Source organism: Nannospalax galili, unplaced genomic scaffold, assembly GCF_000622305.1.
Source record: "Nannospalax galili isolate Female #2095 unplaced genomic scaffold, S.galili_v1.0 scaffold186, whole genome shotgun sequence".
Lineage (NCBI taxonomy): Eukaryota > Metazoa > Chordata > Mammalia > Rodentia > Spalacidae > Nannospalax > Nannospalax galili.
Window position 1 is genome coordinate 5,810,643 of NW_008358774.1, and position 16,536 is coordinate 5,827,178.

The following is a 16,536-nucleotide window of genomic DNA, read 5'->3' on the forward strand; positions in this document are numbered from 1 at the left end:
GTGTTATTTTTGGACATTTGATTCTTCATCCTCGGCCTGTGGTTTAATGCTGGGCAGCTTCCCTGCTCTTTAGTGTTTGCAGCCTATTTGGCTTACAAATACATTTGAACCTTCAGTTACTTATCCTGGATTTCATGAAGTTTTGACATCCACCAGACAGGCTGGTTACATAGTCACATGCTTCATCATGGTCAGAATAGCACCCACACCACCTGCAGCACCCCATAATGTTTCCAAGCAGATATTTCTAATCATTTTCCCCTTTTATAAGTTTGTTGAAGTTTCTAATCTGTGCTTTTTAAGTTCAGCATGACCCTCATGTTACTAATCCAAATGGTCAGTTCTTCATCCTTATCTTACTTGACCTATCATCAGCTTTTAATGCATTTGGTTACTTGTTAATGTATGGTTTCTGGGACCTCACGCTCTCTTGGTTTTTCTCTTATTTTATAAGCCATTCTTTATTTTCTTATGCTAGATTCTTTCTCTTTCCTTCCATTAGATAATTCCTCTACAGTTTGACTCTTTTCCCTGCATGTGCTCACATCTTTGGTAGTCTTATGACTGTGATAAAAGTCATGTGCCAGTGATTCTCAAATGCCTTATTTTCAGCCTAGACATCTTGTCTGAAATCCAGATGTACACAGTTCATTTTAGTAGCCACTGAACCTCATGTGACTGTTGACTAAGTATTCAACGTAATATAGCCTTGAGTGAGTTATTTCATCTTAGTGACTTGTCATTTGAAAGTAAAGGATAGGGAAGTTTTACTACAAGTATAAATATTTAAATACCAAAATATGTTTGACTTCTAATGTAGTAGAAGTTACAAACATGTATTTGTATGATTGTATTCAGAATTACTCTTAATCAGCAAACCTTTTTATTTTAAATTTTTCTAGCTTCCCACTAAATTTTAGAAAGGTAAAGAACTGTTAAACATTAGTGAATATCTTTTAAAATTCATATTCTAGTACACGTGTTATTTTAAAATATAACATTTAGAAGTTCTGATTAAAACATTTTCATGTCAAACGTGTTCTCTACTACCTAATTCCAAAGTAGGAGTCTTTGAATAATGTATGCAATCATAAAAGTACTGTATGTTTTGTAATTTACTGCTGTGCCTCAAGAGTAAAGGAAACCATCAGTAACCAGTTACTCAAAGGTGAAGACTGAAGGAAGAGTCACAGCAGTTTAATGTTTCTGTAGATGGCAAGGGGAGAGCAGTGGGTATAAATTGTCTTGGGTAGGCATAGCACTGTTTGTTTCTGTACCTTGAGAATAAGACTCCTTTTAATATAGTTTACTCTCAACCATTTTACTATTTTACTATTTTATAATCTCAAACCAAAATTGGCAACTTTTCTGTTTTTCATATAATTAGGATTATAAAGTAATAATAAACTGTATTTCAAAATACATAAATTTTATTGTGAATTTTTTAACTTCTTTTCTGATAATACCTTGAAGTATACTTTTGAAGAAAGTGAATATGCCATAACTTTTAAGGCATTCTTTAACTGCTGGGTATTTCTTTTTAGTTTGTTGTTATAACCAATGCATTAAGCTTATTCCTCCAGTTCGATACAATTAACATTTTTACATGTTTCACATCATTCATTGTTCAGTGCAACCATTCTGTGGTTCTACAAAAAATGAGTTTTTGATTACTTTCCATTTACTAATTTTACTTACAGTGGGCACTATAATTAGTAAATAGTTTTCATGTTTCTTAAGCAGGGAAGGAATAAAATATAATTCATACTATAAAAATAATAATTTGTTTCTTTTGTAAATTTGATGTCTCAAGGTAATTTTTTAAAATTAGAACTATGAGAAGATACAGTTTAGGTCTTAAGCATTTTAATTTGTATCTCCTGAGAGCTCTGGTAGAAGAACTGTCATACACTAAGTTCTTCTTTACCCTTACTTGGTTATTATCTGCTCAGTCTATACTCAGAAGAACCCTAAGGTTTCCCTTAAAGAAGTTAAGTGCATACTTTTGCATTTTGTGGTTTAGTCAGTTTGAGTTGAATAGTGAATAGTCTATGATATCATAAAACTTACTGGTAATGTTTTCTGGAAATGAATATCCATCACTTATTGAAAATAGTCAACTAATAATGGAAATTAAGTTTAGGACCAGACTTTCTGGTAAGGATAGAGACCTCAAGATAATGTTGATTTGTATTTCCAGAATTTTAGATGTGCATTTTCAGGAAGCTTTTACCTTGAATGAAAATTGAATGAAATGTAAAGAATCACTCTTTATATTGCTCTTAGTCAGCAACTTGCCTGTCATCTGAGCCAGGTTGATGAGAAATATGGAAACTGACAAGAGTGAGCAGAGTGACTGGTCATTACTTTTAAATAATGTGAAAGATACTGTATCATACATTAACAAGTAGAATATAGTTCTGTGTCCTTATTTCAATGCACCTTTTCTCTCAACTTTTCTCTCTGAAAAACATTAACCATATTTTCACAAAGACTGAATTTAAGAATGACTTTAGACAATTCTCATCTTTTTTTTAATAGAACCAGAAACACTGTATTTTTGGAAGAAATACTCTAAAGAAAGATCTTACTTTATTTAAAAGACAAAAAATTTCTTATAGTTAAAATCAGTTGATGCGATTTAAGTTACGCTCATGGTAGATCTGCTCTGTGACAGGAGCTCGGCCCAGCGTGTGATCTACCAGGGAATCCAGCAGCCAAAGACATAGTTGTAATATGGTGGTAGATATGGAGTACAATATGTGGGATGTTGAAATAGATATGATTAAGTATATGAATTTTATAAAGTGCCCTGTTAGTAGTCTATTTTGTATATACAATATAGAACAATATTGTCTATTCAAGGAATTTCTAAATGATAGTTCAGACTATTTTGTTTTGTTGTTGGTTGTTGTTTTTGGTGGTGGTGGTGGTGGTGGTGGTGGTGGTGGTGGTGGGGGTGGTGGTGGTGGTGGGGGTGGTGGTGGTGGTGGGGGTGGTGGTGGTGGTGGTGGTGGTGGTGGTGGTGGTGTGTGTGTGTGTGTTGGTGTTGGTGTTGGTGTTGTTTTTGCAAAATAATTTGTCACAAGTCCCAGGATGACTTGACTTTACTAATTTTTAAAAATATTCCTCCCCACAATGCTGTAGTGCTTTTAAAGACTCCAGATTCTTTCATATACCATATAGATGTGAAATGTATAGGTGCATTTGTATGTATACATTGTTTTGTATACCTGCTCCTTTTTTGAAAGGAATCAAGTTCTTCGTACTTTTGACTGTTAAATTTGAGGAAAGAAGAAAGTGAGCAGGTTTCTTATTTGGGGCCAATTCATAATCACCAAGTTTGTTTCCTTAGATATAAGTTCTCATGTTCCCCCCACACACACACACACCTTTAGTAATAATGCTATGAAGGTTGATGATGCCATCTTAGTCTTTTACTCTCTGAAACAGTTTAAAAGCTAATGGGAAAGGCAGCAATACAAATTAATATACTGCTTAACATTTGCTGAACTTTCAGAGAAAAAATAGCATAGTGAGCATATTTCTTAAAACTGATTTCTCTTTAATGTAGTTTATAGAAAACTTCTAAATCATGATTATGCTTGAAGTTTAAATTTATAATTTCTATTTATATTTAAATTATGTCATTAATGATTGGGCCTGCAAAAATGAGTTCACCCCTTCCCACATTGTCAATATCTTACCAATCCAGAAACAAACTTTTTATCATCTAGCTCTCCTCGTTTAAACTCTACCCTTGCTATTTGTTTTTTTTAATCAGAAAAGATGTTTAATTCCTATACATTCAGTATGTGAAATGCAAAATTCATATATTCAGTAAGCACCCAATAAATGCTTCTATCTGGCTTTTATGCATACACTGAATATCTTACACTAATGGACAGATAATGATCCTTCAAAGGTGAGGTAGCTAATCCTCCTGTAGATAAATGTACTTGTGTATCTTAACCTTCTAGTGGAAAAAGAGATGGACGGATGGTTGGATGGATGGATGGATGGATGGATGGATGGATGGATGGATAGATGATGGATGGACTGAGAGATGAATAGATGGATAGAAATGACAGTGTAGAGAAGATACGTCAGTCAGCTTTCCATTAAAATGACAAAATACCTGAGATCATCAGTTGATAGGAAGGAAATATTTATTGGCTCAGTTTTTAGAGGCTCCACTGATTATGAGCCTCTGGCAACATGTAACAACATAGCAAGGAATGGATGGTGGACAAAAGCTACTCACTTGGTGGTAGCCAGTAAGCAAAAAATGAGAAAGGAAAAGCCTAGAACCCCATTACCTCCTTCAAGAGCACACCACTAATGACCTAATTTTCTTCCACTTGCCCTACCTCCTAAAGGTTCAACCACCTCTCAGGCTTTCAATATGTGACATGTGGGGGACATTTGAGATCCAAGACGTAGCAAGATCTCAAATCTTTATTAGTGTGTGTATAAAGAAGATAGATTCATAGATAGATACATAGATAGACAATCTTAATGCTAAAGTATATTTTAGCAATTAAACACATAAAGTTTGTTGGCCTTTCCAGTATAATAAATACAGGGCAGACTTAATTAGACATTGCATACTATCCTCAGATTGAATATCTAGAGCATGTCACCAGGGATATGGGGGCATAAACAGCTCGAGTCCCTTGGTAGAGTTTATGGAAGAGATTTAACAAATATTGAAAATTGTAACCCTTAGTGATCTTTTTTTACATAGAAATGAGATCAGTGGGTAATTGACTAATTATTGATTAGCATAATTGTTAGGGCATTAGTTTAAAAAAACAGCTTAAACATCTGCTAACTTTACATATTCATAGGATTAGTGGGGTTTTGTGGGGGTTTTGTTGGTAGTTTTGGTTTTGGGTGGTTTTTTTGAGACAATTTTTCTGTGTAGCATAGACTGGCCTCAAACTCAGCAGTTCTGCTTAAATCTCCTGCGTGCATGGATTATGGGTATGCACTCCACCATCCCTGGTGTGAATATAATTTTTTATTACTATTTAAGAACAATGGGTGCTGGAGAGGTGACTCAGTGTTTAAGAGCACTAGCTGCTCTTGCAGAAGACCTGGGTTCGATTCCCAGCATCCACATGTTAGCTAACATCCACCCATAACTCCAGTTCCAGGGAGTCGGACGCCTTCTTCTGACCTGCACAGGCATTGCACTACATGGATGCGCTTATATACATGCAGACAATGCATTCATACACATAAAAAAATATAATTTTTTTTTTAATTTAAGAACAAACATCATTAAAGCCTTGCATGGACCAAGAAATCTTCCCAGAATCTGTGAGTAGACAAATACTTAACCAAAGTTTGCTTATCTAATACATTCTAGTCAGTCTGGGGCTGGAGAGATGGCTCAGCAGTTAAGAGCACTCACTGCTCTTGCAGAGGACCTGGGTTCGATTCCCAGCACCCACATGGCGGCTACGAACCGTCCTTAACTCCAGTTCCAGGGGAATCTGGAGCCCTCTCCCGACCTCAGTGGCATTACACAACATGGGTGCACTCACATACATGCAGGCAATACACTCATACACATAAAATAAAAATAATAAATATTTTTTTAAAAATTCCAGTCAATCTTCCAGTGCGTGCAGGGTGTCCCCAGAATCAGGTTTTTAATTAATTCATTGAAATACTAATAAATTGTCTTCCAAATATAGTTTGTACTAATTATAAAAGAACAAAAAATATTGAGAGAATTATAAATGATTCATTTATTTAATTTTGGAAAAGGTATTGCTTTTCAATAAATATAACTGTTGAATGAATCAATCAACATGTAAATATAAACATTAGTTTATGTATGTTTGACCTTTCTCTTATTCTTAGACGTGTGATTGATAAATTTAGTATTGAAAAGTATTTTGTTGTTTTTTTTAATGATGAGAAATTTCCTCAAAAAAGCTACTTATTCTTCTTATGTGGGAGATTTTGCAGGTTTCAAAACTATTAAAGATTTGCTTGCCTACTTAAGATCAGCAAATTTCTATTTAGGATTAATAATTTTTTCCCAGTTTGATCCTGAAAATTTTTAACCACAAACCAGCTAAAAAAAAAAAAAAAAGTAAAATAAGTGTCTAAACTGTTATTGCTCTCTTCTTTCTGAAAACTTCATCATACATCTGATAAAAATAAGGGTTTTTTTCTGTAAAAACATAGTACCATTATTATTCCTGAAAATTAATGATGGTTATATAACATCTCATAAATAGTTCATGTTCAGATTTCTCTAATTATGTTAAAAATGTCTCAAGCAATCTTTGTGTACTAACGTTAGCTAGCATCCAATCAAGATTCATACTTCCATTGACTGGTACACTATTTTAGTTTCTTTCAATTTCAGTTAACCTACAATCTTTCATGATATTGATGTCTTAAAGCATCTGACTGGACTAGTTATCTTATAAAATGTCACTGTTTTTAATTCATTTTTTGTGATTCCATTCAGGCACAACTCATGGCAATAATAATAAATCACATATTTATATGATATCAAGTACCATGTAGTGTTAGAGTGTCCCATTATGGCTGTTGCTAAGTTTAGTCTTCGATTAAGAAATTAGAAACCAGATCTGTTACAAAAATAAAATTTCCCCATTTCAATGACTGTTTATTCTATGGACCATTTGAATATCCTGTTCCCAGCAACTCTGCTTAGTGTTTCAGCATCCATTGGTGATCCTTTCCCAAACTGTCTAGTATGGAGGGGACACAAAACGATGCTTTTCCAGTACTGTCATCCCTTCTACTTTATTGCTTATGCTTTTTAGTGAAATACAGTGATTTCTGTTTTTAATTTTCTGTATCCCTCTCCCTTTGAATATTATAATTTTTCTTTGTCTTCTTCTTTGCTGTCGTTTTCTTTTATTGTTTAAATTGTCCCATAATTTGGCAAAGGAGAGCCCTTGTTATGCCTGTTCTTTTTTTTTTTCATTTTTTATTGAATTTTCAGGAATTTCATACAATATGTTTTGAGCATATTTAGACCTGCTTCCCATTCTGCACCTCCCATACGTATATATGTATACACACCACACACATACACAGACACGCACACACACACACATGCATGTCTATATAGCCAAACCTGTGTCCCCAAATGCCCTTTAGTGTGGATCCATCCACTGGAGCCTGATCAACCTAGAAAGCTCTGCCTTGTGATCATCCACCACCTCTGCCTCTTACAATCTTTCCTTCTTCTCTTCCATAATGATTCCTGAGCCTTGGGAGGCAGAAGTTTGATATAGGTGTCCTATTCGGGGATAAACACTGCAGTCTCTTACTCTCTGCACATTGGCCACTTGTGGGTGTATGTGTTAATCACCATCTACTGCATAAGGAAATTCCCCTAGTGAGAGTTGAAAGAGACAGTAATCTATTAGTATAACAGTAAGTCATTAGGAATCATTTGAATACCATATCTATTTAGCAGAATAATGGTCTGAGGTTCTTCCCTAAGGCCTATGGCCTGTCTGCCCACAAGTTCCTAAGCCTGATAGCAGTCAGTGTTAGGTATAGGCTCCATCTTGTGAAACGGACCTTAAATCCAAACAGGAAGTGGTTGGTTGCTCCCATAACATTCATGCCACTATTGCATGTGTGGGCATATCTTGCCAGGCCATTTGTTGTAGCTCACAAGACTCACAGCTGGGCAAGGTTGATGATTATTTTTCTCGTTTTTGGAGCATTGATAGTACCACCCAGCACTATGAACTAGCCAGTAAAGATGAGGCTTTAAAGTCAGTACCAGCTTGATTTCTCCTTATTTTTTCTACAGCTTATGAATGTAGTATCCTCACCAGTATGGTCTTACTATGGGACCCCTAGTCAACAGCTTCAAAAGAGGGAATTCGTTCCTAGCATTTGGGCTCTTTCTTTGATAGCCTATGGTGTCCAGTAGGGGTAAGGTCCCCCAGTTATAGGGAAACTACTTTTCATCTCTTTTTATATTGCATATGTATGGTGCTTTAAGAAACTTCTATAATGGTAGCTTTCCATATGACTTTTTTCTAAAGGCCTTTACTATTATCCCTCCCCATACTCCCTTCTCTGCCCTTCCCTCCCATGCCCCACCCCATTTAACCCTTTGTACTCCATTCTCCTTTCTTCCTTTGTGTCACTGATTTAACCAATCATTTCTTTAACTAGCTTTGATGCTATAAATGGGTAGAATTGAGAAGCTAAGATCTAGGACTCAGTGCTCTCAGTGACACTGACGAGTCATTACTTCATGCCCTTTCACTCAGTAAACAATCTAAAAAATAAAGGTTTAAAAATTTCAAATTTAAATTACTTCCTGTTTGTATCTCCTAATAATAAAAATTACATATATTTTTCTCCCTTTGTCATTTGACTTTTGGCTTTGAAATGTATAAGCCTTGTTTAGAAAAGAATTCCCAATACTTGGGTTTGCAGAAGAATTTTTTCCATGCTTTTGTCTAAGATTGGGATAACTTCATTTTTAGTATTTAATTTTCTGGTGTATTTAGAATGTACTATACTGGTATGGATTGTGAGGTATAGATCCATTTTCTTTTCCAAAATGCCCACCTAGGTTTTTTTAACTCAAAGGTGAGATTAACCTGTGAAAGAATGTCTTTTCCTTGCAACTACCTAAAGAAATACACTTAAGGAAAATACTGGTTCATTTTCTCTATATTTTTTCAAGACAGGACACTTCTGTTTTATCAAACTTTCAGTGAAAAGAATCATAACCTATTTATCTTTTATCAGTGAGTACCAGATAGCCACTCAAAAAATATTACTTGATTGGACAAAGGCTATGTGGTCCTTCATGTGTCACTGGCTAACAATACTGAAAATTTGGGAGGAGGTTGTTTTTGTATTGTTTGGGTTTTTTATTTTGTGACAAAGTCTTATGTGTGGCCAGATCTGGCATAAAATTCCTAATCCTTTACCTTTAGAGAACCCTGACTAACTCACAGCCTCTTAAGTGTGAAAACTGCAAGCAGGCATTACCATATCCAGCTTTGAAAAAGCTGTTCAAATGTGTCATGGTGCTTCATTCATTTGAAATATATTTTTAAAATATAGGTTTTTAAAAATATTTTGTGTTTATTTCATTTAATCCCTTATACTTCAGAAAAGAGAGGAACTAGCATTTTTTTTAACTGGAAATTTTGCTAATTACTATTAGAATAAGTACGTTATAGTTCTTACCTCCAACCAGTCTTGAGTGTGACAGCCATTAGTGTTATTTAAACTAGTAATTCTAGTAAACTGTTCAAATATTTTAACTCACATGTTAGCTTGCCGATGGACAGATATTGGAAAGTAAATGAGACCCACTTCTGTCTTCTTTTTTAGCTTGTACTTGACTTTGAACTGGTATCTTACAGATGACATGGTGTGTGTTTTGTCTGCTTAATACAATGAAATGCAATAAAGCACATTGGGAACAAAAAGATAATAAAGAATATTTCTCAAGATAAGCTCTTATTGTTAACATTGTAAAGGGAGAAAATCAGAACTTTTTTTTCTGAAATCCATGGTGATTAGCTTACAAAATATGTCATAGGAAGTCACATCAGAGAGAAATTCAAATGAATTTATGCTTTTGAGAAAATAAGGAAGCCATGATTTCTTTCACAGCTTTATGATGTTCCATTATAAAACTAATGACCTCACATCAGAAATAAAACTTTCATGCAAGAATTGCAGCAGAGACTAAATACTGCTGTAAGTTTTATGCTGAGAGCAGGATGTGCACACATCTTGAACTATTGCTAGATGCCACTGGAATGGGAAAATTGGCTTAGCTTAATCTTCAGTAGGGTGTCTCAGTTAGCTAAACTCACCAACTGTTTCTGACCAAAGAATTTGTGACAATTTGGAAGAATCCTGCCATCAGAGTACATCTTATTTTCTTATAAACAATATGAGGCATGTTTTACTGACATAGTGTTTTCAAGATAAAATGGATAGCCATAATAACAAATTCAATTCTTTTCTTTCCACAGAGTTTATCAGCATAGAAAGAAGGCCTTGTTGCCATCAAGTAGATGAGCCACCTATGGTAAGGCAGTCAACCCCCACCCCGAATTCTGATGAGAAACTACAAAGGGAAGCTGGCTAGTGACACAAAGTGCCACTGTTAAATTCTTTTAACCTTCTTTTTGCCCAAAGTTGTAACCCTACAAGAAAATTAACTTCATGTTTTCTAACTAAAGAGAATTTTCTAACTTTTGCCAAAATACAGGAAAATGAGATACTACCTTTTAATAGCCATTCGTTTATGTTTTAGCTAGAAATAATTTATATTTTTAATAATTTAAATACGCAAGACAACCTTTATTTTTTTAAAAAAAATATTTGGGGGCTGGAGAGATAACTCAGTGGTTAAGAGCACTGGCTACTCTTGCAAAAGGACCTAGGTTTGGTTCCTAGCACCCAATGGCAGGTAACAACCATCCATAACTCCATTTTCAGGGGCTCTAATGCCCACTCCTGTCCGCCATGGGCACAGCACAATATGGGTGCACTTACATACATATGGGCATAGCACTCATACACGTAAAATAAAAAAATAAGTAAATGCTTTATTATTTTGAAAAGTGGCATTATTTAGAGTGAATTTTTATAAAAGAATTCCATACTTTATCATTTCTCTTGCAAGTTATTTTGTTTTATTATTATAGAAGTGAAATCTTTTATCTCTCATATTACTACTAGACAACAAAAGGCACTTAATTATACTATTTATTTATTATAGTAGCATATATAAAATTAGATTTTTCTCAGTCTCTGAGCACACTTGTTTGAAGTACACTTAAGTAACTAGTTTCTCATTGAAAGCTTCATAAGGTGAAATACTCTAGACTATCTCTTAATTTTCCTTCAACATAATAGTCTTATCTTTATGTATATATATATGTATATACATATATGTCTTTCAGTTTATTCACATATATGTGAAAGACATATATGTATATTCATATATGTCTTTCAGTCTATTCCCTATTGTGAGAAATATCTCATAATTTCTAAGGAAAATAAAAACAATGTTGAACTGCATTTAGCCATTTTCTTTGTATTAATAATTGCTTTCCTAGAAAATTGACTTCACTTTCTATTTGATAAACTTGATGTGTTTTATAGCTTAAGGTTAGTGTGTATGCGATACGAGCCATAAAGAATGCTCCATTGTAGTACTGTTTCAGTTACCCCTGATAAGTCAGACAAAAGAGTAGCCACCACATTGTATAAGCTTTATGTGTTACTAAAAATAGATTAGGGAAAGGTGCTATTTTAATGTATTTGAGTAGTATACTCAGTACTTAGATTATTTTACATATTTTTGAAATTTATTTTAATATTACAGGCTTTTTTGTGGCACCTACATTTACATTTTTGTTTCATTTATAGATTCTGGAACTCAGAAGAGTGTAACCCAGCACAGTTTTCATGCTGTATAGCATCTAGGCTGATTATAGATCACCCAGTGCCAGTTAACTGATGAAGTGTTAGAGCCCAATCCACACGAAACCAAGAGCAGTAATGATATTAACATTTATGGTCATGACCTAGTAACCCCAGAACAACTCTATAAAGGAGCTGGAGCAAATGCATCTACTGTGTAGATATTGCTGGTCTTCTGATTATGTTATCTTGGTTGGATTATGAAATGGTAGCTCCTAATGTATTCATGCTATTTCTAATTCTGGACAAGCAACAAGGTTTTACATATTTGGTATCTGTAAGAGTTGGGACCAGCTACTCTTCTTCTGTCCCCTTGCTACAAACTAAAGCATTTTCTACCTACCTCCACAGTCCTCCAACTTGCTGACAAGATTTGAGAGTTGCTGATGCTGGACCTGAATGTCATTATAGCTTTGTACCTAAGCCCCCCACTATCCAGTATTTCTACCCACCATCACTCCTGTTCCCTTTTTCCTAGTGTTTCAGTGGATAGCTCTTGCCTTGAAGAGGTCTAAATGCTAGTTGCAGCTATTTAGCAAGGGAGGGAGATGAGTAATGGAGAACTTCTTAAGCCTCTACTCCCAGAAATAATATGTTTCTTCATAGTCCAAGATGGCATTCTGTGTGAACTTTTCAGTAAATATATGGTTACAGGGGAGAGTTTGCTTCTTAAATCACTATAATACAATATCATGTAAGTAAATACAGATTAGCCTGGTAATACAACCACCTCTGTCCCCTTGTGCTGTGTTCCCTAGTACTCTTTAAAGTTCACTTACTTACTTTCTTATTTTCATTTGTTACATGAAATTTGATATTTTGGATTGGACTTTTTGTTGTTGTTTCTAACACATACAGCACCCTGTTTTTGAACTACCTTTAGTAGAAAGTGAAGAGTATTCCTGTGTGTTTGACCCTCCATCAGAAAGAGTCAAAACTCTTTGTTTGCTTGCTGAGCTGTTTTTTTGTTTTGTTTGGAGAAATTGAACCTATGGCCTCACACATGCCAGGCAAGTGCTCTTACCACTGAGCTATATCCTAAACTTTGTATGCTGAGTTCTTGATTTTTTTCATATGTAAGAGTATAGTTCCAAATTTTTATTTTCAAGAAATATAAAGTAAGGAATGAATTATCTAAGTATACATAATTAAAAATATCTTTCAGCTATCTTTGCATGAGACGTTTTTACTTTGAGATTATAACCTTTTCACTTTAAAATGTGGTAGAAATTGATCATCTCTGCCTTCTGGCAATTAGTGTTGCAGGAGAGATATTGGACATCAGCCTGTTACTCTTTTGTATTAGTGACCTGCTAGGCCTATTTGTATGTTACAGGTTTTATTTTCTTTGTACCTAATATACTCATTCAGATCTGATAGTTGAAGTCGTAACTTTCTTCTTGTTGGTTTTTCTTTTCCCGAATAGTATTCACTTGGACACTATGCTATTATAGGAAAAGAAAACAAAGCATGAGACCTTATAGATTATATGACAGACAATAATAGATTATATGAAAATAATTAGATTACACCATTTTAAGGACTAGTTTCTGCACCTGCTGATAGCCTGTGATAAATTAAGGATAAATTATCAGCCTCAGATTATTCAGAGGTCATTATCTGAACCCTGAAAGGCAGGTGTGTAAAAGTTAATAGTTAAGTCAGCACAGGCTTGAGACCTTTATTTACTTTAATTGGAGGGCTTATTTGCAAATCAAAGAGAAATACCAACTAGCATAAGGAAATGTTCCCCGGGAACAGAGTTAAAACATACCTGCCTTTTAATGTATTATCATATGCACAGCATATCCCATACCTTTTTATATTGTGTGGCAGAGTTATGCTTGCAGAAGACATTAAAACATAGTGAGCCATGCGAAATATGCAAAGACTTCTTAGTGATTTGAGTATAAGTTTTAATCTCCATAGAAATAGAAAATGATGAAATTCAAATAACATCAGTATGGCCTACTGGAATTAATGACTTGAACTTTTGCAAAGTTTCTGCCTTTCAAACCAATAACAGTTAACCAATAATTATGCCTTTATTTTTTATTTATTCAGTGATCTTGTTACTAAGAACAATTTTTCTTTCACCAAGTAGATTTTTGGTAATTTATAAAATTACAGCTTACATTTTCCCAGAGGTTTATATTTATACTTCTCTCACAAAAGGTTCAGACAGTACATTCTGTCTCATTAGATTATAGGAGTTGTGAAATACCATTTGTCTGAGGAGACCTAATTATTAGGATTAAAATATCTTAGCCTGACTTTAAAATGTCGGCTCATTATTAATCTTTGTTATTGGATCAATTTTACAAGCTGTTCATGCATTCCTTAGCTTAACATTAATTTTCTAAGGGCTAATTGATACCTTTTTGTCACATAATTTATCAGTAATAAGCTTTACTATGTTTTAGACTGCTTTGTTATTCTTGAAATATTTGAGATGTCCATGAGTTTACTTGCCTTTAACACTAAATTTATTCATAAATCTACCAGTTAAATTATACAAAATAAATTTTATTGAGTATCTTCAGATTTTATGATATCTCTCTTAATTCTGCAACATTTTGAATCATTATTTCTGGATTGTTATTTATTACTACTTTATAAAATGCATTATATATGTTTATGTGTAAAATATGACTTTTTCATGTTTAATGTATTATTAGCAATATATTTGTGGATAAGTGTATGAATTTAAGTTAAATGTCTGATTCAAAGGGCACATTTTATCTTCTCCAATCTGTAGCATTTTCCAGGAGTTCATAGTATGTAAAATGAGGTGAATATGCCCCTATAAAATTCATAAACTAGAACCTGTGGCCAATCTCTTCCTGCAGGTAATTGCAGGGTGGAGAGGGAACCCATGAGCTATAAGCTTTTATAACTTAAGTCATAAAAGAACCTGTTTTCACTTATCAATAAAGTAGCAATTCAAAGCAGTTCTACTAAAATTTCTATTGAAATTCAAAACAAATGCAAAATAGATCCTATTAACATCACTTGTGGTTGTTCATGATGCACATTTTTCTTCAATATCTTCACATTCTTTTTTCCTCCGAATATTGTCAGCTATGAAGCTTGTGTTGGTTGAACATGAGAATAATATGCTCAAGGGAGTAATGTTTTAAAGGATTAGATAAAAACAACTCATGAAATAAAAGCAGATGGATAGAACTAGGAGGAGTTTTAGTGAGCTATGAAGTTACTAAAATACACATTTTAGCTGATACAGATCTGAAGAAGGAATCATGGAAATAGAGGTCCACCTATGAAGAAAGACTAGGATTGGACCTGATTTGAAGGGACTGTATTTCTTTGCACTGCCTCTATTTGAAAGGTCAGAAGATCCCTCATACTATAACCAGTAGATAAAGAAGAGACACCTAGAATAGGAATAGTGTAGCATCTTGGAAAACAGAAAGAGCGAAAATAGAAGATGTTTCTGTGGTGTCAGATGGAGCCAGAGGTGTTCAGAAGGATGGAAGCAGTTAATGTCTACAAAACAATTGATGTTGTTTTGTTTGGGGGTTTTGTTTTGGTTTTTGTTTATTTTTTAAACAGGATCTCTGTAGCCCCAGTTGGCCTGGAACTTGCTATGTAAACCAAGATCCACCTGCCTCTGCCCCCAGAGTGCTAAGATTAAAAGTGTATACCACCATGCCAGGCCCTGATATTTTTAAACATTCTGCTGTGTACTGTCTGTTAGCCCTTCTTACCTGCATAACATCAATGTAATGTGTAACAGTCATGAAACAGGTAGAGCATTCTGGTCACGAAGTCCTGTAGAGAGCTGAGCAGCATTGGAGAGGTAGAAGAGGGAACAAGTCATGAGGACTGTGATTTGAGACATAGCCCAGTATAGATTCCTCCCAGGGAAGCGTCCTAAGAGAGCCATTTTCTAAAATATTTCTTGTAAAGCATCCTGTCAACCCACTAAGAAGTTTTTCAAACAGATAATGGTTTGAGGTTAGTGGATATAATCTTGGGTGATTGCCTAGGAAAAGTGGCATCCAGTTTTTAATAGCTGTAGGATGAGTTAAAGGCATGTAAGTCACAGAACAATTTGGATGTGAGAAGGGGATCTTGGGGTTTGGTGGGAAGAATGAGGCCCAGAAGCTGTGGTTTTTCTAGTGCACTGGCAGAGTCACCTGTGACCTTGAGAAAGGAAATTGCAAACACCTGCTATACTTCAGACTATGCTACCCACATGCCACAGGCAGCTGTTTGAAGAGCAGGAGTGGAGGAATGAGAAGGTAGTTATGAGTGTCACCAAGAATGAGATGATGGGACTTCTACCCTTCCTGAGTCCTAATTAGAAAGCTCACTGAAAACACTGACAGCTGAGACCTAGTGGGTGACCCTTCAGCAGGTATTCTAATCTTAACTATTCTTTCCTGTCTCCATTCTACTAAAAATATAATCAGTATTTAGGAGATTACCACTTAAGAATATGCCAAAAAAGCCTAAAAATAAGTATATCTCAGTAGAATGCCTGCCTTCAATGGCCCTTTCCACTCTAGTTTTCTGCACTGCTGCTACCAGCTGGTTAGTTCCCACCAGCAAAACCTTGGTAGTATATTAGGTTTGTGTGGTTTCCTGATATCCCACACATGTTGCTTTCTACTTACATCGTATTTCTATGATCTGACTTCTTTTGTCCACTATCAGGACCAGAATAAGATTTTCCTCTCTGACATGGAAAGCTATGGTTTCTTTTATCTGTATTTTTACCTGTGCTGTTACTTTCCTCTTGGTAAACATCTTCACCTCCAATAACAGTCATTCCCATGATTTTTATAACAGCATTATTTTAAATTATTTTTATTATTATTTTATTTTATATGTATGAGTATATAAATTGCTGGTAGAGGTCAGAAGAGGGTGTTGAATTCCCTTGGAACTGGAGTCACAGACCATGGTTAGCTGGGAATCAAACTTGGGTCCTCTGCAAGAGAAGCCAATGCTCTTAACTGCTGAGCCATCTCTCCAGTCCTGTAACAGCATTATTTTAATATGGCTCACATAGCATGAATTTTAACC

At 34.8% G+C, this 16,536-nt stretch overlaps 1 protein-coding gene across 5 annotated transcripts in view; it reads left to right on the forward strand.

Moving 5' to 3' along the window:
* The window catches only part of Ahi1 (Abelson helper integration site 1), a 142,658-nt gene that overhangs the window by 85,981 nt on the left and 40,141 nt on the right, over positions 1–16,536 (forward strand). For all 5 annotated transcript variants that reach the window (XM_017795328.2, XM_008822075.3, XM_008822078.3 and 2 more), the window contains one exon: positions 10,026–10,081. In XM_017795328.2, the coding sequence (XP_017650817.1) occupies positions 10,026–10,081 (56 nt within the window). The remainder of the gene's footprint in view (positions 1–10,025; positions 10,082–16,536) is intronic.